Consider the following 25,829-nt stretch of genomic DNA (forward strand, 5'->3'; position numbering starts at 1 on the left):
TTTTTTCTTCTCCCTCGCTCTCTCCCTTTTCTTTCCTAGAAACCACCATGGCTCTAAAGAACGCTCTCGGTAAGAAGGAAGAGGAAAGTAGGCGGTAGATGAGGAATAGGCAAAAGAACAGGGCAAAAACCTTCTCCCTTATCCTACTTAAGGAAAAAGGTACAACAGTTAGGGGAAGGCACACCGATCGGGAAAGATGAAACGGTGGAGCGAAAAACCCTCTCTCTTTCCCATTTAATGCAGCTAAGACGCGCCCTGACCAATGAGACGTACCCTGCCCGACGGAATGGCTCCTGATTAGATGGGCATGGCCTAGGTATGGCCCACCACTACCACACACCAACAACTACCGCACGACGGGTGCAAGAACCAAAGCGCCACCACATGTAGGCGATCCTCTGCTTCCCCAAGGGGGACTTGGAAAAACCCAAAAACGGGATCTCCGCCGAGAGAGACCATCGAGCTTCCTAAGTCGATAAAAAACACACTGAGAGACAGGTAGGGAGCCAAGGGATGCCCCATGTAGGCCATGACGACTCTATCACGAACAACGAACATGGGTCCCGGTCAAACATTTCTGACTGGAGCTCTCCAAACCCCGTCACTCGAGTCATCAAGGTAACACTACCGATCCCCTCTATTTCTTTATAAATCATTTCATACATCCATACGCGCATTCATTCCATATGCTCGTGCCCCCCTAGATGATTCGAGCCCTGAACCGCCCGGGGGCTCGAGAACTAAGCATCGCACATGTAGCGAAATGCATCACAATGCTCCATAGTGTATCACGAAGCGGCAGTTGCCTCACTCAACATGAGCAACAATCAACTATGGTTTGAAGGCCAACCCACGAAGGGCTCGAGGCTAGCCAACATCAAACAGAGCCAGGGGAGAAAAACACAGATGAGCCCGGTGCGGCCCTCGCCCAGTCTAGCAGACAGGGTCATCTCAACCTTCTTGTTTGATCCTAAGCCTCTGCCAAGCCCATAGAATATCCATCGAGGGGAGGCCATTAGGCCACCCAGGTTGGTCTCCAGAGTGACCCAAGCATCTATCGGGATGGAGGTAAAGGAGCATTGGAATGTCACAAGAGGACTATGCTAACCCCATCATGAATGACGGACCTAGATTCCACTCAATCATACCCGTTAGCGAACTCACTGAGTGCATCACTCGAGCACGAGCGATCGGGACAAGCGACAAAACTCAGCTCCTTCAGTTGTGAGAAATTGAGGATGGGGTAACACACACAACTCAAACCGACCCCTACTAAGGCCCAACAGGGCTCAAGACACCAAACGCCTAGGTCCATGACCCCAAACTTGCCCCATCCAGCTACACTTTGACTATTACTCCAAAAACTACCAGAGGGTTTCCAAGTAAAGATATCTCTATTGGCAGGGAGGAAGTCAACGAGCGCGCTTTCCTATTTGGAGGAAAGCATGGTGCCAATCCGAAGCACCTTGCCGTTGGGGCAACTGGGGTCCACGGGGATCTCCTTGATGCCTTCAATAGGCTTAAAGGACCTAGCCAGCTACTTGGAGTCCAAGGGCTCCCCGATAGTCCTCTCCCAGATTGTTGTGATCTTTGTGGAGGCGATGATTGTGGCGGCGTGCTCGTAGCACTCCACCTCCCACTCATAGGCATGTTGGAAAGAAGTGTCCATGGTGATGACCCCTTGTGGGCCTGGCATATTCAGCTTTAGGTAGGTGTAGTTAGGGATGGCCATGAACTTCGCGTAACACGGCCGCCTGAGGATCGTGTGGTAGGTCATGTGGAACCCGACCACTTCGAACGTAAGGGTCTCCATCCTATAGTTGGTTAGATTCCCAAAGGTGATAGGCAGATCAATTTGCCCGAGCATCATGGCCTGCTTTGCTGGCATGATGTCGTGGAAAGGCGCCCTAGTCGATCGGATGCGTGATCGATCAATGCCCATGGCATCGAGTGTCTCAGCATATAGGATGTTGAGGCTACTGCTACCATCCATCAGTACCTCGATAAGCCACTTCTTGTCAACGATTAGGTCAACAATGAGCAGGTACCTCACCGGCTGAGGGACGCTATTGGGGTGGTCGGTCCGGTCGAAGGTGATGGTGGGCTCCGACCATCGGAGGAAGGTGGGCATGGTGGGCTTGGTTGTGTAGACCTCGTGGCATGCCAGCTTTTGCTAGTGTTTAGAGTCATAGATTGCCGACCCCTCGAAGATCATGCGGCATCTATCGGGGGTTGGGAAACCACCATCCTTCCCATTAGCATCGTCCATCATTAGCTTGGGCTCTTTTCTTGGCTCTCCTTTGCTAGCGTCAACGGACAAGAACTGCTTCATGAGGGCATAGTCCTTGTACAAGTGTTTGATGAGGAAGGCGTGGTTCGGGCATGGTCCTTCAAGCAGCTTTTCAAAGTGGTCGAGGGTGCCCTCGACGGGCATCTAACCCCCTTATGGTTAGCAGTGGCCACGGGCAAGCTCCATGTTGTTGCTTGTTCTTCTTCTTAGGGGGACAGTTCGAGGTGCCCTCACTAGCATCGTCATCCCGCTTTGCCTTGCCCTTGGAACAGTCAAAGATAGCTCCAACCGCTTCTTCGCCCGAGGCATGGCTAGTGGCGATGTCGAGGAGCTCCTTGGTGGTCCTCGGACCCTTGCGACCCAACTTGTGGACTAGGGACTCATAGGTGGTCCTAGACAGGAAGGCCCTAATGACGTTAGCAGTGGCGATGTTGGGCAGCTCATTGCACTACTAGGAGAAGCACCGGATGTACTCACGAAGAGTTTCTCTAGACTTCTACCGGCAGTTCTTGAGGTCCCATGGTTTTTTAGGGCATCGTAGGTGCCATAGAAGTTGCCCACAAAAATCTCCTTTAGGTCCACCCAACTGTGGATGCGGTTGGGTGGAAAGTGCTCCAGCCATATTCGTGCCGAGTCGGTGAGAAACAGGGAGAGGTTGCGGATAATGAAGCTATCATTATCCGCGCCACCGGCATGGGCAACAAGACTTAGAAGCATACGTACTCTCTCCCTCATATTTGTAAGGCCATCCCCTTCATTTATAAAAGGGGATGCGCTCTCTCCCAACATCGAAGTTAATCCAGGTCAATTCAAGTGCCTCCAGATTCATTAGATCGATTAAGTTCACTAGCTCACAACCACAGAACCGCCAGGTTTGGACCTCAAGCACACGCTTGAACACTTAACTCATAGCGGAGCTCCTATCGCTCTCGGCCCTTCCGACTGGAGCCAATCGGACCTCTTGTACCCCTCATCTTTCTCCTTCTTGTTTGTAACCCCACTGCAAACTTTGAGCACCTGGACTTATGAATAAAGTCACCGACTGACTCAAACTAGACGTAGGGCATGTTGCCTGAACCAGTATAAACCCTATGTCATTGAGTGCTAGGCCACCTTTGATCACATCATACGGCAAACTACAAATATTTACTTGTTGGTCACTTTCTGCACAGATAGTATTCCTCTATCATCCCCTGAGTGAGGCCCGACCCCTGGCCATTCACAGGGGTTGGGTGTCACTAAAAAACAGGGAAGCGAATTGAAACTGATAATGAAGAGTGTTTTTCATTTTAGAAACATGATTTTACACAAGTATGTCGATGACTTGGAAAAGAGCTATGGGTAAAAGTAATGTAGCTACTCAATGTTCCACGTGTTGGTGAAGATTTGGACATCGATGGTTTTGAGCTTGTAGGAGCCTAGTCGGAGCACTTCCACGATGATGTATGGTCCTTCCCATGGCGGCGATAGCTTGTGGCGAGCCTTGTTGCTCTAGACAAGGCGGAGTACCAAATCTTTGATGTTGAAGGCCTAACCCTGTACCCAATGGTTGTGGTACCGGCGTAATGCTTGCTGGTACTTAGCCAAGCAGAGGAGGGCTACGTCACGTGCTTCATCAAGCTGATCCATGGCATCTTTGAGGGATGCCTTGGCTCCCTGTTCATTGTACACCCTAACCCTCGGCACCCCATACTCGAGGTCGGTCGGGAGGATGGCCTCGGAGCTGTAGACCATGAAGAAGGGAGTGTAGCCAGTGGCCTGGCTGGGGGTTGTCCTCAAGCTCTAGAGCACCACGACCCATTGGCCACTGAACTTGTTTAGCTGATTGAAAATCCTAGGCTTGAGGCCTTGTAGGACCATACCGTTCATGCGCTCAACTTTCCCGTTCGTACGGGGGTGCGCCACGGTAGCCCAACCGACGTAGATATGATGTTCATTGGTGAACTAGAGAAAATTCTTCCCAGTGAACTGTGTGCCGTTGTCCATGATGATAGAGTTCATGATTCCAAAATGGTAGATAATGCCAAGGAAAAATAGTATGGCCTGCTCAGATTTGATCACGGTGATCGGCCAAGCCTCTATCCATTTTGTGAACTTGTCTACGATGACAAGTAGGTGCATGTAGCCCCCGAGCGCTTTTTAAGAGGCCCGACCATATTGAGCCCCCAGACCATGAACGACCATGTAATGGGGATGGTCTGGAGCACCTGGGTAGGTAGGTGGGTCTACTGAGCATAGTACTAGCACCCTTCGCAAGTGCGTACAACTTGCTCAGCGTCGGCTACTACTGTCGGCTAGTAGAAGCCTTGTCAGAATGCGTTCCCGACAAAGGTTCTAGGCGCAACGTGGTGCCCACAAACCCCACCGTGGATGTCGTCCAGCAGTTGCTTCCCTTGTTTGATTGGGATACAGCGCTGTAGGATCCCAACATGGCTGCATTTGTAGTGTTGTTCCTCAATGACGACAAACGATTTGGCATGGCGCGCGAGTCATCGAGCTTCTGTCTTTTATGTTGGCAACACCTCCTAGAGAAGGTAGTCGAGGTAAGGCATTCTCCAATCAGCAGGAGGGTCGGGCTTCGCCACTGGGTTGGTGTCTGTGGGGGATATACCCCTGGGTACCACAAGATGGTACATTGGCCGCACCATCCGAGGTGGCCCGGCCCGTAAGATCGAGGCATGCACAGCAAGATTACAAGTTGTACTAGATATTGTAATAGTACCAAATAGGATACTTTACTTGTAACCCTCCTCCTCTAGACTATATAAGGAGAGGCAGGGGTCTCCTCAGGGAACACCTCAATCAATACAGAATAATGAGACACAAGATGTAGGTATTACGCCAACACGGTGGCCGAACCTATATAAATCTTATGTCTTATGCCTCTGTAACCATCTAGTTCCTGATTACATGCACCGTCTACCGACAATCTACCATCATGGGCATACCCCTAGATGGATTGCTGACCATATTTCATCGACAGTGGCGCGCTAGGTAGGGGGTGTGCGTACAGACTCCTAGGCGAATCAGATGGCGATCCTTTCATCAACATCATCTGTGGTGACAATTCAAGATCTCAAAATGAGTTCGTTTGATCCCTACGTTTAGCCTCTACAAACTCCGACCAGCATGCAAAGATCAGATTCTCCGACGATGCTGCAACGCACAAGACGTAATTGGTCATGTGTCTATTTATTGGCCGATCCATTGCCAAACCAAGAAGACCAGACATACGTGCCATCTACCGACTTCGACTGCCATGTAAGACCTCTCTGTACCAGATCCTCACGTCATCACAACGTGCGGTCAAGGAAGGCAATCAACAAAGGCAGACGTATCGAGCTACAACTCCATGCAAGAGGTGACGTCAACTAGTAAATGCATTGTATTCATGCACGACGGACATGCAACCTAGCAAGGAAGGACGACGTACACCTTCAGCTTACATGGGCCGTTGAACCACGCATTCATCAAGATCAAGGGGATGACACAAGTTTTGTCAGACCACCAGACCACGTCCCGAGCGGCTCCATCGAGCTCCGACCACCGGACCACCAGACCATGTCCCAAGCGGCTCCGCCGAGCTTCAACCACTGGACCACCAGACCACGTCCCGAGCGGCTCCACCGAGCTCCGACCACCGAACCACAAGACCATGCCCCGAGCGGCTCCGCCGAGCTCCGACCACCAGACCACGTCACAATGATGATCGCCACGAAGAACGGCGCTATGACAACCGCGACCACTGTCACAACAGGCCAAAAAGTACGAGGATCGGACAACTTTATTACCATCGACCAGATTTCTATCCAAAGATAAGTACACTTCTAATATTTATATTCAATATAATTTTCATTACAACGTTTCTCCACAACGTCCTTGTCATAATTATTCTTCAAATAACATTTGTCCATGTATACAATCTTAAATATAACATACAGCTATACTTAATGCAAATCCTCGACCAGTCATGTTGACGCTCGATGTCTCCAGAAAAGGCCCTGTCTCCGGCTCCTCCCTATATGTGCACGAGCGTCTGCCCTCTGCGTTATGGGTGGTCGGTAGCGGCTCCTTAGCAACGCTTTGTTCATCCTACATGTGCACGGGCTCCGCGCCCTACGTTATGGTTAACGGGCTAGCTAGGGCTGGAGACTCAGCTACATACTAACTGGTCGGGCAGTTTATATTAAGTATAAACATAAACTTCACATTAACACTGATGTTTACAAAGCACCAACTGCTTTATCACATCATGCTCATGACTGTTGAGCGTTATTTCTTCATCGCTGATTTTTTCTCCATAAATTATTATTTTGTACATCATGTACTACCATTCTACATATTTATATTGCAGGAATTTTGAGCTATGCTAGGGGACTTTGTCACTCGCTTCTTGACCTACGCTCGGGGACTGCCTCGATCACTCTCTGACCACGGCTTGGGGACTTCATCACTCGCTTCTCGACTTACACTTGGGGACTGCCTCGATCACTCTTCGACCACGGCTCGGGGACTTCATCGCTCGCTCCATGACCTATGCTCGGGGACTGCCTTGATCACTCTCCGGCCACGGCTCGGGGACTTCGTCGCTCGCTCCTCGACCTGTGCTCGGGGACTGCCTCGACCACTCTCCGACCACGGCTCGAGGACTTTGCGTCTCGACTACATGTGACTGGCAACTCGCATATAGTTGGGATATTTTTTTTCTCACTTAGACCTTGCTACAAGGCTCATACCTCGCCTTCCAGCAAGCTCGGGGACTACATCGGTACGATGCACCTGCCGGTGCATCTCGTATTGCCTGTACGACGATTGGGTTCTCAACTTAACTGGGAATTCTTTTTACACCCTGGCACCACATGCCTACGTCACCTACTACCAGGCTCGGGGACTAAGTGGGCACACTTCACCTTGCGGTGAATGTGTTTGTTTTTCGACCCCTACGCCTCTGATGATTAAGGATGCTACGCTTCAAGACGCACTTACATTTCTTTTCAGAAATACAAGTGGGCACACTTCCCAGGACGGAAATCTTTTTCTTTCTTCTTAAGAGCACCATACATTCTTTGGACAACCTACTTCTCCGACGACAACGGTGGTCGGAGATGTCAAGAACTCAAGCCTCACTGTTCAGAGAAGGTTGAAACAACGTGTCGCATCAGAATACATGACACTCAGGGACTAGTTGTGGGGGATATACCCCCGGGTACCACAAGATGGTACATGGGCCACACCATCCAAGGTGGCCCGGCCCGTAAGATCGAGGCGTGCACAACAAGATTACAAGTTGTACTAGATATTGTAATAGTACCAAATAGGATACTTTACTTGTAACCCTCCTCCTCCAGACTATATAAGGAGAGGCAGGGGTCCCCTTAGGGAACACCTCAATCAATATAGAATAATGAGACATAAGACGTAGGTATTACGCCAACATGGTGGTCGAACTTGTATAAATCTTATGTCTTGTGCCTCTATAACCATCTGGTTCCTGATTACACGCACCATCTACCGACAATCTACCATCATGGGCATACCCCTAGATGGACTGTCGACCATATTTCATCGACAGCGTCATTCTCCATCACCAGACCTTCATGGACCTCCATAGCTCTGAGGTCGCACGAGGCCGATGGAGGGCTAGCTCCTGAGCCTAGGGCAGGTAGCATGTTATCGGCCCCAGCCCCCGAGCCTAGGCCAGAAGGGTCAAAAGAGGTCGTCGGTTGCCCAGCCCCTGAGCCCTAGGCTGAGGGGCTAGGCAAAGCTATCGGTCACCCAACCCCTAGGTCTGAGACAAGTGGCTTGCCACCAGCCTACCCTAGCTCTTTGTATTGGACCGAGGGCTTGTGTTGATTGCCAAAAAAGATGTTGGCCGAGGCTGGCTTTTGGTTGGATGCTGTTTTTGCCAGCTCGTCGGCTGCCTCGTTGAGCCGTCAAGGATGTGGTTGAGCTCAAGGCCATTGAACTTGTCCTCTAGCTTGCAGATCTCCTGGCAGTACATGGCCATCTTGAGGTTGTGATAGCTTGACTCTTTCATGACCTAGTTAATGACAAGCTAGGAGTCGCCCCGGACATCGAGCCGTTGGATACCCAACTCTATCGCGATACACAAACTATTGATAAGAGCCTCGTACTCTGCCACATTGTTTGATGTGGTAAGTGGAGGCGGACCATGTACTTCATGCGCACCCCAAGGGGCGAGGCGAAGACTAGCTCAATGTTGGTGCCCTTCTTCATCAATGAACTGTCAAAATACATAGTCCAGCACTCTTGATCGATGGCTGCTGGGGGCATTTGGATCTCGGTCCACTCTGCTATGAAGTTGACCAGAACCTATGACTTGATGGCGGTCCATGGGACATACGAGATGCCTTGTCCCATCAATTCAAGAGCCCACTTGATGATTCTTCCCATCGCATCCTGGTTCTAGATGACCTCACCGAGAGGAAAGGATGTCACCATCGTCACTAGGTGTGACTCAAAGTAGTGGCACAATTTTTGCTTGGTGATGAGGATGGCATAGAGGAGCTTTTTGATCTAGGGGTAGTGGGTCTTGGAATCAGCCAAGACCTCACTGATGAAGTACATGGGACGTTGTACTTTGAGGGCATGCCCCTCCTCCTCTCGCTCCACCACTAGCGTGGTGCTAACCACCTACATGGTGGCCGCGATGTAGAGTAGAAGTGGCTCCCCAATGGTCGGGGGAACCAGGATTGGGGCCCTCGTTAGGAGCTCCTTGAGGTTGTCAAGCGCCTCCTGGGCCTCGAGTGTCCACTCGAAGCGGTCGGCTTTCTTCAGGAGACGATAAAGGGGGAGGCCCTGTTCACCGAGGCATGAGATGAAGCGACTGAGTGCGACAAGGCACCCTATGATTTGTTGTACCCCCTTTATGTTCTGTATCAGGCCCATCTTCGTGATGGCTGAGATTTTTTCTGGGTTGGATTCGATGCCGGTCTCAGAAATGATGAACCCAAGAAGCATACACCTCGAAACACTGAAGACACATTTTTTGCGGTTGAGTTTGATGCCATTCGCTCAGAGTTTAGCAAAGGTTAACTCAAGGTCGGTTACAAGCTCATCGGTGTGTTTGGATTTGACTACAGTGTCATCCATGTAAGCCTCAATGGTCTAACCGATGAGGTTACCAAAACACTTGAGCATGCAACGCTGATATGTAGCCCTCATGTTTTTCAAACCAAACAACATCGTGACATAGTAGTATGATCCTAAGGGGGTGATGAAAGAAGTCGTGAGCTGGTCGGACTCCATCACGATCTGATGGTACCCAGAGTACGCATCAAGGAAGCAGAGGGTTTTGCACCCTAAGGTCGAGTCAGCTACTTGATCTATGCACAGCAAAGGAAATGGATCCTTTGGGCAGGCTTTGTTGAGACCCATGTAATCAACACACATTCTTGATTTCCCACTCTTTTTCTTTACATGAATGGGATTGGCTAACCACTCAGGATGATACACCTCCTTGATGAATCCGGCCGCCAAAAGCTTCGCAATCTCCTCGTCGATGGCTCTGCGCTTCTCCTTGTCGAAGCGGCGTAGTGGTTGCTTCACTGGCTTGGGGTCTGGCCTGATCTTCAAGGCATGCTTGGTGACTTCCCTTGGAATGCCTGGCATGTCTGAGGGTTTCCATGTAAAGATATCTCTATTGGCATGGAGGAAGTCGACGAGCGCGCTTTCCTATTTGGAGGAAAGCGTGGTGCCAATCCAGAGCACCTTGCCGTTGGGGCTACTGGGGTCCATGGCGATCTCCTTGATGCCTTTAGCAAGCTCAAAGGACCTAGCCGGATGCTTGGAGTCCAAGGGCTCCCCAATGGTCCTCTCCTGGATTATTGTGAGCTTTGTGGGGGCGACGATTATGGTGGCGTGCACGTAGCACTCCACCTCGCACTCATAGGCATGTTGGAAAGAAGTGCCAATGATGATGACCCCTCGTGGGCCCAGCATATTCAGCTTTAGGTAGGTGTAGTTGGGGATGGCCATGAACTTCGCATAATACGGCCGCCCAAGGATCATGTGGTAGGTCACGTGGAACCCGACCACTTCGAACATAAGGGTCTCCGTCCTATAGTTGGTCAGATTCCCAAAGGTGATGGGCATATTGATTTGCTCGAGCATCATGGCCTGCTTCACCGGCACGATGTCGTGGAAAGGTGCCCTGGTCGGTCGGACGCGTGATCAGTCAATGCCCATGGCATCGAGCATCTCGGTGTATAGGATGTTGAGGCCACTGCCACTGTCCATCAGTACCTTAGTAAGCCACTTCTTATCGACGATCAGGTCAACGACAAGCAGGTACCTCATCGGCTAAGGGACGCTATTGGGGTGGTCGATCCGGTTGAAGGTGATGGCAGACTCCGACCATTGGAGGAAGGTGGGCATGGTGGGCTCAGTCACGTAGACCTCATGGCGTGCCAGCTTTTGTCGACGTTTGGAGTCATAGGCCGCTGACCCCCCGAAGATCATGAGGCATCTATCAGGGGTTGGGAACCCGCCATCCTTCCCATCAACATCATCCATCATTAGCTTGGGGTCTTTTCTTGACTCTCCTTTGCTGGCATCAACGGACAAGAACCGCTTCATGAGGGCATAGTCCTTGTACAAGTGCTTCACGATGAAGGAGTGGTTTGGGCACGGTCCTTCAAGCATCTTTTCAAAGTGGTCGGGGGTGCCCTCGGCAGGCTTCTAACCCCCTTATGGTCAGCAGTGGCCATGAGCATGCTCTCACACTATTGCATGTTCTTCTTCTTGGGGGACGGTTGGAGGCGCCCTCACCGGCGTCGTCATCCCGCTTTGCCTTGCCCTTAGAACAGTCAAAGATCGCTCCGACTGCTTCTTCGCCTGAGGCATGGCTAGTGGCGATGTCGAGGTGATCCTTGGTGGTCCTCGGACCCTTGCGACCCAACTTGTGGACCAGGGACTCATAGGTGGTCCTAGACAAGAAGGCCCTGATGACGTTGGCGGCGGCGATGTCAGGCAGCTCGTTGCACTGCTGGGAGAAGCACTAGATGTACTCACGAAGAGTTTCTCTAGACTTCTGCCGGTAGTTCTTGAGGTCCCATGGGTTTCTAGGGCATCGTAGGTGCCCTAGAAGTTGCCCACAAAAATCTCCTTTAGGTCCGCCCAACTATGGATGTGGTTGGGCGGAAAGTGCTCTAGCCATGTTCATGCTGAGTCAGCGAGAAATAGGGGGAGGTTGCGGATAATGAAGCTGTCACTATCCACGCCACCGGCCTGGCAAGCGAGTCGATAGTCCTCGAGCCATAGCCCGAGGTTTGTTTCCTCGGAGTACTTTGGGATGTTGGTCGACAGCCGGTACCATGGCGGGAAGGGCACGTTGAGGATGTGGCGACCAAAAGCCTGAGGCCCCGATAGATCGGGCTTAGGCTCCGGTCCTTAGCGCTATCGTAGTGCCCACCATGGCGAGAGTGGTAGCCACGGCTAGCCCCATCCCTTTCGCCGCCATAGGCACGCCTACGGGTGTTCATAGTGTCACGGGCATCGCGATTGCGGCTAAGGCGTTCATGCACTGGGAACGCAACCCTCTATCCGTTGTTGCGCGGTGCCTAGTGGATGGAGACGTCCTTGGCATGTTGCCCTAAGGGCGCATGAAGATCAACATCGAGCTCATGTCATTGGGACAACAAGCTCTCTACTTGTTGCACCGCGGCGCGCTCGAGTAACATGTAGATTTCTCGGTGAGCCTGACGGTCTTCTGGCATCATGGGCTCGGGGAGCCCTCATACCAAGGCTATCACGGTGGCTATGTTCTAGCTTGTGCGGGTGAAACGCAGGAGGCCCCCGTTGACGATCCTCTAGTTCACCTCACGGGCCCTGGCGCACGCGCGTCCACCATCTCCTCGTTGTGAGATTTCCTGCTCAAGCTCTGCACGTTCTTGCTCAAGTTTGAGCCGTGCCTCCTCGAGCTCTTGGCGTCGCACTTGCAGCTGCTCTTCCCGCATGTGTAGAAAAGCCCTCGCGCCTTCATCGTTGTCGTCGTCATCATCGTGCAGCGGATCATCGCCTCCCTCATGGACGCTCTCAGCGCACCCTTCAGGGGTCTCCACCATGAAGCATTCCTACGAGGGGTGGTGGCTTCCCCTACTAGAGTCAGAGTCAAAGAAGGATTCTGAGTCCCCCGCGAGAAGGTCGTGGAATGATTCTGTGACATACTCTATCATCCCTATGAGCTCGTCGTTCATAGGGGGCGAATGGGCATGCTAAGCCATGAGGTGGCCAGCGGTCCATGCAGCATTGTGCAGGCCAAACGGGAACACCGCCACGGCCCCTCCAGTGAGGTGTTCCAGGGCGACCGGCTCCCCTTCAGCGAGCTGCGTCATGACATTGGCGAAGGAGACAGTGAGGCAGCGTAGGTCCTCCTAGGATGGTTGGGGTCCTAGGAAGGTGGCGAGCTAGCGCTCAAGCCTCCCATCATTGAAGTCGAGGAGCTAGTTGCTCCCAGGGGCATGGGCCTCTGGTGCATGCAGCCACAGCTCCTCGAACGCCTCGTTGATCACGTCGAGGCTGGTGGAGTGGAGAGGCTGGGTGGTGACGGGAGCCTGCGCCAGCTCTTCCTCCATCATGATGATGAAGTCTAGGCTCCCAAAGCGCACGTGCACGCCCAGGACCCAGCTGATGCCGTGGTTGGCCATCCGAAGCCTGATGGGGACATTGAGACGCGCAAAGGCCCCTCCCTGACGCGTCAACTATCGGTGTTTCAAGTCACCGACTAGTAAATTTCTAGATTGCGCGTCCGGCTCAAATGGTGTGCTCGGAAGACACAAGGGTTTATACTAGTTCGGGCGGAATATCTCTACGTCCAGTTCGCTGCTGCTCGTGTTACCGACACTAAAAGTTTGCAGTAGGGGTTACAAACGGGTGAAGAGGGAAAGGGTCCTAAGTCTCTGGTGTGTGGATGTGTTGATGTGTTCGGATGTCTTAGGTGTCTAAGGCGTATAGAGCCGTGCTCAGACCTCCCCTTCATGAGGTGTCCTGCTTCTCCTTTTATAGTCGAAGGGGAGGAGCAGGTTATAGAGTGAAAGAGGGAGAAAAGTCAAGGAGAAGAATGCCTCCAGGAACGTCGGGTCCTTCTCCTTTATGCGGGTCCCGCCGACGCTATAGATGGTAACAGGGATGGCTGCATGTCGGGCTCCTATTCACCGCTGGTGCCATGCCTCAGCGTCATCAGCTCATAGTGGCATCCCATCCTATCCCGGCGAGCGACGCGGTGAACCGGCGTGCTGGTCAACAGCCGTACAGGGAGTAGGCAGCACAGTGACAACGCATCCGTCACTGTGGGTGATGTGAATCCCCTGGAGTGACATGTCGTGACCATGGGTCACGTCTAGACGTGCCTGCTCCTTGCCCAGTGCCAGAAGTTTGACCTTGCCTTGTACCTTCGGACCCGTAGTGGTTGGCGACGGTATGGGCTTCCGTCGGGCGAGACGGAAGCCGCGCCTGAGGGGTCAGGCGAGGCGAAGCCCGCCCCCCAGTGGTCGGACGAGGCGGAGTCCCCGACCCAGAGGTCGGGTGAGGCGGAGCCTGTCCCCCGATGGTCGGGCAAGGCGGAGCCCGTACCTCAGCGGTCAGGAGAGGCGGGACCCACGCCCCTGGGGTTGGGCGAGGCGGGGCCCGTACCCCAGCGGTCGGGCGAGGCGGATCCCGCACTTCAACGGTCGGGCGAAGCGGAGCCCGCGCCCCAGGGGTCGGTCGGGGCGAGACCCGTGCCTCAGCTGTCGGGTAAGGCGGAGCCTGCGCACCTGGGGCCCGGTTGAGGCCGTAGTCGCACACTTGATTGCTTGGGTAAATCAGTGTTGATGACCATTAGCTCCTCCTCTTCGGGTACCCTGATATTGGTCCCCGACACAAAGGCATCTTAAACTCCGGTACGATTTGAAGTGTTAGCATTTTTATTTCTATATTTTTTTATTTCCGTGTTTTGTGAATCCTTTGTTCCAGAGAGGGCCTAAATGTATTTCTTAAAAAAAACTGAAGAACCGAATGCTTAAGTCTTACACCAAAAGAGAAGAAAATTATCATGTGGACTCTGGTCCAGAGTACGTCTGTCTCAGGTGCATCCACTTCTTCGATAGCTAACACGTGGACAGACAATCTATCGGACAGTCGTTGGTTTGGACCGATTTTTTTATTAGTCTAAAAATACTTATTTTAAAAACACATCTTCAACTAAATTTCTAGAAAATAGCCCTTTGAGTCACGCTAGAGGCCACGGCGGGAAGTCTTTCGATTCCTATAGAAAGAACTGAATTACATGAATATTCACTTATTTACATTTTACATTTATATATTTGATTTATAGAAGTCAAGTATTCCTTCAAGAATTTGGGCTCGTTTGGTACTGTTTCACTAGCAGAGTTAAAGTTGTTATGATAAACTGTTTGGTAAAACCGTTTCTCATAGTAGATGAAAAGAATAAAATAAATATAATATCTTTTTCTTTTCTTTCTCTACTCTTCTATTTAATTAAGGCATGTTCGACTAGACATAAAGCCGTTTGTTTAGGCTATTGCTACTGCCAGTTCGAGGCACAAAAGTACTGAGTGTTTCAGCAGCTGCAGCGTTGGCAAAAAGCCAGCCAAATACGACATTATTCTTCTCAATCAACGTCCAATCTCGCATCACAACCTCTCCGGCATCGCGCGCCTCGACGCCGCCATTAGGGCAGGGCCAACGCAAGCTAACAAGATTGTTGGCCTCAACTCAAAACTACTGAGAGAACAACAGGGTTAATAATCTCACAACACAAGCTACCAGTGACGTAAGAAAAGTTTATTTGGCCTTTTACCTATTCCTTTGCCGGTCCTTCCTCTTTTCCTCTCAGATAGCTCAACTTTACCAGATTTTGTTAGACAGAGTGAGCTATTGTTTTCCCCAACGCGCTAAACAATAGGAGCGTGAACTTTTTGTCAGACGAAGCATTGGTTCCTCTGCAGGCTGCTATGACCAAGGTTTTTATTATCGGAAATAAAAATTTATCGGAGGTCATGGATAAATAGGATAAGCAAGATATATCAGAAATATCGGACCAAATTCAAAAAAAAATTTAAATTGTTTTAAAAAAATCCGTAGAATTTGACTTGAAACTATTCCTATGGTATTAAATATCACTTGTTCACAGATAAAAATAAGAATAAAACATTATAGTGTGGGATTGTCGCACGGCTGAATTTGGGTTGTCTGTGTGGAAGTAGGAAAGAATGAAAAAAATTGGCCGATGTCAAATTTTATCGGACCCTGTGGATAGAAAGGAAATTTTGAAAATTTTCGTGAATTTCGGCCGATAAAAAAACCTGGCTATGACAGGGTATGAGACCACCAATCTACATTATTTGGACATTGCATGCTTATGTGGAGGCTGAGACTCCTAGCCATGGTGGAGCGTTGGGGAGGCCCTTAACGCCCCACCCCAAGCTCGTGTCGTCAGCTTCAATGCCACCACCTGAGCTCCAGCACCCGCCCCGGAGCCCCAACGTCGTCCTTCCTGACGGCGCCTTCCACGCCCTTGCCCCTGAGCTCTGACGCCCGCCTCTCGACCGTTGTTTGGCCTTGCACCCGCGCGAAGCTGGGGCATTTTTGGGAGGCCCCACGTGCCTGGATGGAGGAGCGGAGGCCTCTGATCCATTTGGTAGGCAAAGTGGCGAAGCTACACGTGAAGCGGTTCTAAATTTGCTACTAAACAGGGCCTTTGTATCTTTCTATGGATTTTGTATAATAACAAGTTGCTAACAAGAGACAACTTGGCTGAAGATAAAAGAACTGAATAATAAAGAATGCATGTTTTGTGAGGAAGCTAAATCCGTGCATCATCTGATTTTTCAATGTTGTGTAGCAACTGAGATTTGGTGTTTAATGTCTGATATTTTATAGATACAGATTGGTAGTGACTTTGAATTGAATTAGTTGCCAGATGGTGGATTTCTAATAATAAAAATGCAGTGATCAACGCTTGCAATTTTACCATTTTTAGGCCTCGTTCGGTTTGCTGAAACTTGGCTAAATTGGTTGAAAAACACTGTTCTGACTGAATTGTTGTTCCGGCTGAAAAAACAAGCTGAATAGTGTAGATTATAAGGTAAGCCGAACAAAACCTTATAGAGCTTATGGAAAACACAAAATTCTATTTGTTTCTAAAGGAGAGTGTTGGCGTGATGTGAAGGTGGTGATGCGAACTGCAGGGAATATGCTGGGAGGATGGCTATAGGAGATACCGAAGACACCAACCAGAATTGGCATTGGCTGGGTACCAGCTACAGTGGAGACAAGGAGAGAGCGTACAAGCTGGCCACACTCGGCACCAACAGGGCGAGCTGTTCCAACCGTGCGACAACGGCACAGAGCAGGCGGAGAACGACGCTTTGCCGCATCCTCTCCCCAAGAAAACTAGCGGTCAGTGTGAGCTGCAGTGCAGCGCCAAAAGGCTCACCCCGGACCCGGAGTGGTCGACCACACACCACAGCCCAGAAATCCTGTCATCCCGTTCACGAACACGACCGCCTCACAAAATTGGGAGGCCGGGGAGGGCGAGCCACCCAGCCACGAGGGGCGCTCTGCTACCGAAACGACGTGCAACGGCGAGCACAACGCGACCGAATATCCATCAACATGGCATTGCTTTCACAGCTCCGTTTCAGCACCGGCGCGGCTCTCCCTGCTCCCTGTCTGTCTGTAACAAGAATACTACCGCAGCAATGTCGGTCGCGCGCGCAAGGAGCCGGTGGAACGAGTGTGGGGCGAAGAAAATCGAAGCGAAGCCACGGGCACGCACAAGTCACACAAGTCGTAACAGGAGAGGGGCGGGCCCGGAAAAATGGCCACAAATCGATCGAGCAGGAGGGCGGGCATCGACAGCCATTCGTGGGGCGTGCTATCCGAAATCTGATCCCTCCCCGAATCCCGACCTCACGATCTCCGTTGGCGGCCCCGCGCACCACAAACGCGCGCGCCCCCCAATCCGCCAACTCATTCGTATATACGCGCCCGCTTGTTGGCTAGCATCGTCATCTTGTCTTGATCCTCTCTGCCCTCTGGTCCGTGGCCATGGCGTCGTCGTCCATGCTCTCCGCCACCACCGTGCCACTCCAGGTATGCATGCCCTCTCCCGCCATGCGACGTACGTAGGATCGTTTGCTTGCACTCTAGCTAGCTCCACCGGATAAGCGAAGCGAGTGATGGTTTTGTTATGTGTCCAGCAGGGGGCCGCCGGCCTGTCCGAGTTCTCCGGGCTCAGGAGCTCCGCGTCGCTGCCGATGCGCCGGAATGCCACCTCCGACGACTTCATGTCCGCCGTCTCCTTCAGGACCCACGCGGTAAGTGCCTTGCCTGCCCCGCCCGATCGATCCGTACGCAGTCGTGCTGCATGCAACCTAGGAATGTGTTAGTAGTAGTTTTGTCGTAGCACGACACGGCTTGGGGATTCCGATCGATTCACATGTCTGCGCTGCTGCTGGCCTGCTTGCTTGTGCATCATCACATCACATCAACCAGGTCGGCACGAGCGGCGGCGGGCCGAGGCGGGCGCCGACGGAGGCGAAGCTGAAGGTGGCGATCAACGGGTTCGGCCGGATCGGGCGCAACTTCCTGCGGTGCTGGCACGGCCGGGGCGACGCGTCGCCACTCGAAGTCATCGCCATCAACGACACCGGAGGCGTCAAGCAGGCGTCGCACCTGCTCAAGTACGACTCCACGCTCGGCATCTTCGACGCCGACGTCAAGCCCGTCGGCGACAACGCCATCTCCGTCGACGGCAAGGTCATCAAGGTCGTGTCGAACCGCAACCCCAGCAACCTGCCGTGGGGGGAGCTCGGGGTCGACCTCGTCATCGAGGGCACGGGCGTCTTCGTCGACCGCGAGGGGGCCGGGAAGCACATCCAGGCGGGGGCCAAGAAGGTGCTCATCACGGCGCCCGGGAAGGGAGACATCCCCACCTACGTCGTCGGCGTCAATGCCGACCAGTACAACCCCGACGAGCCCATCATTAGCAACGCCTCCTGCACCACCAACTGCCTCGCGCCATTCGTCAAGGTGCTTGACCAAAAGTTCGGTGCGTATATATCTCTTCTTCATTCAGTAGTCAAACTTGATGCTCCTTCTTAGTATTGCAAATCGAAGCAAACTAGCTATAACGGCGCATGCACGCATGCCCGAATAACAGGCATCATCAAAGGCACCATGACCACCACCCACTCCTACACCGGCGACCAGAGGCTGCTGGACGCGAGCCACCGCGACCTGCGCCGCGCCCGCGCCGCCGCGCTCAACATCGTGCCCACCTCCACGGGCGCCGCCAAGGCCGTCTCGCTGGTGCTCCCCAACCTCAAGGGCAAGCTCAACGGGATCGCGCTCCGGGTGCCCACCCCGAACGTCTCCGTCGTCGACCTCGTCGTGCAGGTCTCCAAGAAGACCCTCGCCGAGGAGGTGAACCAGGCGTTCCGCGACGCCGCCGCCAACGAGCTCATCGGCATCCTCGAGGTCTGCGACGTGCCGCTCGTGTCCGTCGACTTCAGGTGCTCCGACGTCTCCTCCACCATCGACGCCTCCCTCACCATGGTCATGGGAGACGACATGGTCAAGGTCATCTCCTGGTACGACAACGAGTGGGGGTACTCGCAGAGGGTCGTCGACCTCGCTGACATTTGCGCCATCAAGTGGAAGTGAGGCGTAGCATTGTACTCCAAAATTTGTAGCTCACCCTCGACTTCAAAATTTTCCCCAGGCTCTTCCCTGATGAATGATGATGGTGATAATTTGTAATAATGAGAAATCGAGGCCTCAAACTCCAAACAGTTTCTTTTTTTTTTTCTTTCTTTTTTCTCCCTTATCTGATTATTCATTGTCGAGGGGCAGATTATAATGTACTTCCGGCAAAAGGAAATGGCAACGTTGTATAATGTGGATTTGTAATATATACTATTGGTCGCAGGTTCTCGTGTACATAGCACCTCTTTATTCAGAGATGCATGACAGAATTACCAAAATTGGATCCGACCTATTTTTTCAGGGTAATTCAGGATACAAACATTCAATTGTTCTCCATTAAGGTAAGTTAGGTAACATGTCCACGAGATATATATAATCAGAAATCCTGAATTGCAACTCAACCAAGTGTTCATAACTTGAATCCCCAACATCTTTCAAGGCGCTGAGTGCTGACATTGTTACGTTTGCAGAGTCCAATTGCACGCTGGGATGGTCCACATCCTGAGCCACTCCCAACTTTTGTCACATCATATCTTCCTTAGACTCCATAGTTCACATGCTCGTCATCCAGGATCCTTGGTGCCAGTAAGCCAGTTGCAGTGAGTGATGAAGAATATATGGTATCACGTAGGACAAAGATTGTCAGGCCATACAATGAAATGTAAGGATGGCATCCTTCCCTTATAAAAAATTTCAGAAAACTGAAAGCATGGTTCTATTTGGAATTTTGATAGCTTAAATTCTGATTCCTAAATTTAAATGGCCTGTGTTTAACAGGAAAGAACAGACTTGGCTTTACTGATGAAGTGTCATGGACCATCTGCGTAGTACAGTCCACTAGAATCTACCATGACAAATCCAACAAATGTCTAGATAACATAACTTCTGGCATAACAAACTGTAGATCTAGAAAACAGGTAATAGTCTTTTGTATGTCAATCAGATGCTCTCCATCGGATTTTGGAGATACTATCCACTCTGGTTCAAGGGCCACCATTGAAAAGGTTCCAATCATGCACATTGAAATTCATCACTGCAAGTTTGAAGATCTCAGACATTGGCAAGCATCCTGCTTGTTCAGCAGGTATTGCCGGACCAGCTGCAACTGCCGCAGCACTTTCACTCAGGGGGCTGAAATGAATCAGACAGCATAAATCAATTACGGCTGCTAGTAACACTGCAAAACAACAATCTCTTAATTTACTAAATATATCAAGGCCTTGGTAATTCTAGGATGGTGTCTTGAACTTAGATATGTTGGATGTGCTCATGTTTTGGACCTCTATCAATCATGTTTCTTACAATACTTAAAATTATACTTATTGAATTTGTATTTTGGTTCTCCCACAATCCTAGTACACTAGAATTTGGCATGTCAAGGTACAAAGTTGAAAGAAATTCATGTATCTGAAGTGCAAAGCTGATAGTAACTTGCAACAAAATGGCATGTTTGACAAGAACAACATTTAGTTTATTACTATTACTAAATGGATCAAGATGCATCAAAATGTTAAACGCATGCAAGAATCCCAGCAGCTCATAATGTTGCATACGTTTAATAATGTTGAAAATATTTTGTTCTAGAATAAAATACAATTAATAATGGAAAGTGCTGTGATAGTGATCGAGAGGGCTTACTTTATGAACAGCGGCTCATATGCGATGATAAGTACATCTGTTGCTGCATTCTTGAGGCGTATGTTTGCCAGGTAAAGCTGTAAAGGGAAACAAGGAATTCAGTTTGAAGAGTGACTAAATTTACCACTTAACTTTACTCATTAAGGGTCGGTATACTCACTCGAACACTGTTCTGTGCTTCTCTGCCCTGCCTCCCTTTTGAGACGGCCTATGTAAACAATGAAAAGGTAGCATGAGATCCTACAATGCATTTTTTTTACACCTCTTACTTATTCAGTGCTAATTCTAGATCATTTCAAATGCATATCGATAAATTGAATTAGAACTGCTAACATAATCATTCATATACACAGTTGAAACATATATCTCACAGCGTTTCCTGGATGACCACTTCTCCCAAATGAAGACTAAAGATTGTTTCTTTCTCTCGCTCCAAACATGAGATGAGAATGATGTAGTTATACATGTCCTGATCACATCTAATTTCTGAATATGCAGGTACCATATATGAATATTTGAGCAAACTAACTGATGTAGATTCATAGTTACCGTTCTCAAGGATGTCAAACTTTTTTAAGAGAATAGGATGTCAAATTGCTACTGAAAACTAGTTTATTCTATGCATCACAACAACATAACATTACATCTCTACAAGATCAGAAATTTTCCACAATCCTATCCAAAGAAGCACTGAAAAACACCAACCAGTGGGAGATAGATTGACCATCAGGGTGGCACAACATATTTGAACAGTAAATGAGCTTACCATCTGGCCAACTGCGGTTGCAGCCACTACAGGGGCTTCTCCGAGACGCAAAGCAGCTAGCTCAAGTGTCCCGGAATGCTCCACCACCTAGCAAACAAACCAGCAAAATTTTACCAACAGGCCTCTTTTGTTCGTCAATGTAGTACAATCAGGTAACATTGCCATCCAAGGCACGGTACGCACACACATAGTTTCGGAACAGATTGTTAATTCGCCAAATGAGTTAGTATTGGCTGTATTGCATGGACAATTACATTGCAACTAGAGTAGCAGACAGCTTATGGCAGGTGGTAGCTGATCAGTCATTAAACAGTATAGGCAAGTCAAGGGACTATTGACTATTGTTACCAACCAAGTTGTCCCCGGCGTCTTGCTCTTTGGCGATGTCTCGCAGGAACCAGAGTGCGCTGCCGGCGTCGTCCACCTCGCCCTTGAGGTCAAGTAGCTCGAAGACGAGGCTCTCGTCGCGGGATGGATCAAAGAGAACCTCCTGCGCACCACAGCCCATCAGAGTAAATTCAAACAAATTCTCTAAACAACACGCACACGTATCCATGTAGATAAGAACTCGGAAGCGAGGATCTTACGAACCTGATGGTCAGGGACCTCCCGGATGTTGCTCACGTCCTGCACAAATCAGAACGAGGGTCAGTGGAGGATCCAGCCCAAAAATTGAGGTAGGGCGAACTTAGATCTCAAAAATTTAGCTAAAACTGACAATATCATCATGAACAACAATTGTAGAACGGTAAAGGTATACACTAGTACTAAAGAAACTTTTCAGATCTGCATAATCGTTGAATTGATTAATAAGTAACCGATATCTATCTATTTAATCGATTGACAACTCATCAAAGCGAAAATTTGCAATGACATAATACATTATATCTATCTTTTAATCGATTGACGACTCATCAGAGCCAAAATTTGCAATGTCGCAGCAGTCAGCAAAGGCACTGAATCAGAAATCATCACAGCAGTCAGCAAAGGCATTGATGCAGAGGCGCCGAGCGCAGCAAACACTCAGGCAGCAGCGCACAGGGGCATCCGGGCAGGGCGGCAGGCCGCCGCGCGCAGCCACAGACCACGGCTGCCGCTGCCGGCCTGCCGGGCGCCGGGCGAAACCGAGCAGCCGCCAGCCAGGCAGAGCCATCGGCCGTAGCGACGGCTGCCGCTGCTGGCTTGACGCGCGGGCCGCTGCCCCGGGACTCTGAGAAGCAGAAGCAAGAGGCCGGGAGGGGGGGAGCTGCCCGCCGCCGCCCGCGTGGTGCCTGTGCGCCATCAGGCTTTAGGAGTGCCGAGCATGCGAGCAGACCGTCCAAACGAAGCGTAAGCACACACGGACGAGGAAAAAAAGGAAGCTAGACCTCGGAGGGCAAGGAGGTTGCGGGGGCAGGCGGAGGGAGCCTCGTACCTGGAAGCGGGCGGGGAAGGTGGTGGAGATGGCGCCGCCGAACAGGGGTCGAGGGACGCAGCTCTCCGCGGCCATCTCTGCGCCAGCTTTCTAAACTCTCGAGGTCTTTTTTTTTTTTAAATGAACTCTCAAGAGTCGAGAAAGGGAAAACAGCTTCCAGAGCGTGGGGAAACATGCGGCGGGAGGGTTGGGGGCGGAAGCGCCGCGCGTCGATCTGACGCAGCGCCGCAGCAACGGCCCCGCGTGGAAGGCACGCACGCCGCGGCCGCTTCCGTTTAGGCGCATTTGCTCCGGTCGCCGGTTGCGGCAGGGCGGCCGGCGGGCGGGCAAGCGATCTGTGTGGGCCGAGTTACGTAGGCGGGCCGAGGCCCAGACTGTATACAAAAATGGGCGCTACGAGGATGGGGTGTGGGCGAAGAGGGAGTGCGCGTTCATCTGAGGAAATCAAGGGAATGGGCTACTGCGCCCAATCCGACTGCTGGAAGAAGCGGGCGCGGCGGACATCTGCCGATCCGACGGGATCCTGTACCGACGACACTTCTCTCGCCGACGGATTATACCAAAGCACAAGGAGGGATCGAATGGTGATTCCGTTTTTTTTTTCTTCTTCGCCACGGCGGCTCAATCTTTTTTTTTCCTCTCATCTTAAATACAGCTGTAGAATCTGTTCGGATACAGACACACACCACCACACACGCGCACACCTCACACACACACGGTATACAAACAAACATACAACTATACCTAAACAACGAACACAGCTGAGAGGTACTCGAAGATCAACAGACTCCGAGCGTGGCGGGCACGTCACTTGACCATTGTGGCATATCTGCGCGAGATGACACTAAAATTATTTAGGGAACTACTGTTCTCGGGTGAAATGTCCTAATGGCTAGAGGAGGATGAATAGCCTAATAAAATTTCTACAACAACACTTAACAAAATAGTTAGACAATTATGAGGCGAAGCAAGTGTTGCGCTAGCTTACTCAAAATACAAGCCATCTACCACAATTCTAGTTTAGATAGTGTCGATTCACACAATAGCTATGACACTATCCTATGTTAGTGTACTCTCAAAGGCTAACTAAAGAGCCACACCAACCAAACAAGCAAGCTCTCACAACTAGCAACACTAAAGAGCTTGTCAACTAGTTTGCGGTAAAGTAAAAAGAGTAATCAAGAGGGTTATACCGCCATGTAGATAAGAGAACCATTCAATCACAAGGATGAATAATAATGAAGACCAATCATCTTGGAATCAATGATGAATACAATAATTTTTTATCGAGGTTCACTAGCTTGCCGGCAAGTTAGTCCTCGTTGTGGCGATTCACTCATTCGGAGGTTCACGCGCTAATTGGCTTCACACGCCAAACCCTCGATAGGGTGCCGCACAACCAACACAAGATGAGGATCATACAATCCACGAGCAATCCACTAGAATACATTTTGGCTCTCCGTCGAAAAAAGGTCAAGAACCCCTCACAATCACCACGATCGAAGTCGGAGACGATCACCACCCTCCGCTCAACAATCCTCGCTGCTTTAAGCCGTCTAGGTGGCGGCAACCACCAAGAGTAACAAGCGAAATCCGCAACGAAACACGAACACCAAGTGCCTCTAGATGCAAACACTCAAGCAATGCACTTGGATTCTCTCTCAATCTCACAAAGATGATGAATCAATGATGGAGATGAGTGAGAGGGCTTTGGCTAAACTCACAATGTTGCTATGTCAATATAAATGGCCAAGAGAGTGAGCTTGAGCCGACCATAGAGCTTAAATAGAAGCCCCCACGAAATAGAGCCGTTGTACCCCTTCACTGGGTACTGATCGGGGTGACCGGACGCTCCGGTCCTACTCACCGGACGCTGCTCCTCAGCGTCCGGTCACCCGATGGCGGCAACGTGTCTCGTGCGTTCAACGGTGATCGTTTGATCTCAACGGTCGAAATGTTGACCGGACGCTCCAACAGAGCTGACCGAACGCTGGACCCTCAGCGTCCGATCGTTTACAGTAAGGGTCCAAAACATGTTTTTATCGATCGGACACGTCCGGTCATGCTTGACCGGACCCTACCAGCGTCCGGTCAGATGATGTCTCCTCTGTGCACCTTACGTCAGCGTACGTCAGCACTGACCAGATGCACCCTGCCAACGTCCGGACATTTGACCAACGCCAGCATCTTCGCTGTTACACCTGACCGGACACGCCGGTCCAACCGTGGCCAGCGTCCGGTCACTCCCAGTGACCTCTATCTTTTTTGTCTAAGGCGCCGGTGGCACCGTCGGACCGTCCGTACTCTATGGACGGATACTTTATCGGTGGAGTTACTTACCCTTGCACCTAAACTTTACCACCCTTGATCAAATATACCAACCACCAAGTGTATCACCTTGTACACATGTGTTAGCGTGTTTTCACAAACATTTTCAAGGGTGTTAGCACTCCACTAGATCCTAAATGCATATGCAATGAGTTAGAGCATCTAGTGGCACTTTGATAACCGTATTCCGATACGAGTTTCATCCCTCTTAATAGTACGGCTATCAAACCTAAATATGATCACACTCTCTAAGTGTCTTGATCACTAAAACAAAATAGCTCATATGGTTTATACCTTTGCCTTGAACTTTTTGTTTTTCTTTTTCTTCTTTCTAAGTCCAAGCACTGATCATCATCATGGCATCATCTTCATCATGCTATGATCTTTGTTTGCTTTGTAACTTGGAGTGTGCTACCTATCTCATGATCACTTGATAAACTAGGTTAGCACTTAAGGTTTCATCAATTCACCAAAACCAAACTAGAGCTTTCAATCTCCCCCTTTTTAGTAATTGATGACAACCCTTATACAAAGATATGAGTTAAAATTCAATTGAATCCATGTTGCTTGTCCAAGCATATTTACCATGTGTAAAAGGATATGAACAAGTTTTATGAACTCCATATGGTAGCAATTGCTCCCCCTACATATGTGTTAAGAGT

The 25,829-nt window shown here is 50.5% G+C and overlaps 4 protein-coding genes across 5 annotated transcripts; 1 reads left to right on the top strand and 3 right to left on the bottom strand.

The window, feature by feature from the left end:
• Positions 1-1,537: 1,537 nt before the first annotated feature.
• LOC136491937 (uncharacterized) lies at positions 1,538-2,131 on the bottom strand. Its single transcript, XM_066488130.1, has one exon. It carries the CDS (start codon positions 2,129-2,131, stop codon positions 1,538-1,540), a length of 594 nt encoding a protein of 197 aa, XP_066344227.1.
• Positions 2,132-9,985: 7,854 nt separating this feature from the next.
• On the bottom strand, positions 9,986-10,426 carry LOC136491938 (uncharacterized). The gene has a single exon (XM_066488131.1). It carries the CDS (start codon positions 10,424-10,426, stop codon positions 9,986-9,988), a length of 441 nt encoding a protein of 146 aa, XP_066344228.1.
• A 6,740-nt stretch (positions 10,427-17,166) lies between these two features.
• Positions 17,167-19,105, top strand: LOC136490706 (glyceraldehyde-3-phosphate dehydrogenase A, chloroplastic-like). 2 transcript variants are annotated; one of them, XM_066486906.1, is made up of 4 exons: positions 17,167-17,407; positions 17,515-17,631; positions 17,810-18,365; positions 18,477-19,105. In XM_066486906.1, the coding sequence occupies exons 1-4, from the start codon at positions 17,363-17,365 to the stop codon at positions 18,977-18,979; spliced, it is 1,221 nt and encodes a 406-aa protein (XP_066343003.1). In that variant the 5' UTR covers positions 17,167-17,362; the 3' UTR covers positions 18,980-19,105. The 2 variants fall into 2 exon arrangements, with proteins under 2 accessions (XP_066343003.1, XP_066343004.1); XM_066486907.1 differs by having other exon boundaries at positions 17,169-17,407; positions 17,518-17,631.
• A 3-nt stretch (positions 19,106-19,108) lies between these two features.
• Positions 19,109-23,188, bottom strand: LOC136490707 (uncharacterized). The gene is made up of 7 exons (XM_066486908.1): positions 22,840-23,188; positions 22,017-22,052; positions 21,778-21,915; positions 21,426-21,512; positions 20,820-20,867; positions 20,660-20,736; positions 19,109-20,152 (listed from the first exon to the last, which is right to left on the bottom strand). Exons 1-7 carry the CDS (start codon positions 22,912-22,914, stop codon positions 20,005-20,007), a joined length of 609 nt encoding a protein of 202 aa, XP_066343005.1. The 5' UTR covers positions 22,915-23,188; the 3' UTR covers positions 19,109-20,004.
• Between the last annotated feature and the right edge of the window lie 2,641 nt (positions 23,189-25,829).

The sequence above is a fragment of the Miscanthus floridulus genome, chromosome 11 (assembly GCF_019320115.1).
Source record: "Miscanthus floridulus cultivar M001 chromosome 11, ASM1932011v1, whole genome shotgun sequence".
NCBI lineage: Eukaryota > Viridiplantae > Streptophyta > Magnoliopsida > Poales > Poaceae > Miscanthus > Miscanthus floridulus.

Coding starts and splice junctions, on each gene's coding strand:
- LOC136491937 (XM_066488130.1), bottom strand. CDS start 2,131: ATGCCCACCTTCCTCCGATGGTCGGAGCCCACCATCACCTTCGACCGG.
- LOC136491938 (XM_066488131.1), bottom strand. CDS start 10,426: ATGATGCTCGAGCAAATCAATATGCCCATCACCTTTGGGAATCTGACC.
- LOC136490706 (XM_066486906.1), top strand. CDS start 17,363: ATGGCGTCGTCGTCCATGCTCTCCGCCACCACCGTGCCACTCCAG. Junction 17,408..17,514: donor CCACCACCGTGCCACTCCAG/GTATGCATGCCC, acceptor TTATGTGTCCAG/CAGGGGGCCGCCGGCCTGTC. Junction 18,366..18,476: donor GGTGCTTGACCAAAAGTTCG/GTGCGTATATAT, acceptor CCCGAATAACAG/GCATCATCAAAGGCACCATG.
- LOC136490707 (XM_066486908.1), bottom strand. CDS start 22,914: ATGGCCGCGGAGAGCTGCGTCCCTCGACCCCTGTTCGGCGGCGCCATC. Junction 20,868..21,425: donor CAACCGCAGTTGGCCAGATG/GTAAGCTCATTT, acceptor TTGTTTACATAG/GCCGTCTCAAAAGGGAGGCA. Junction 20,153..20,659: donor TATGAGCCGCTGTTCATAAA/GTAAGCCCTCTC, acceptor GATTCATTTCAG/CCCCCTGAGTGAAAGTGCTG.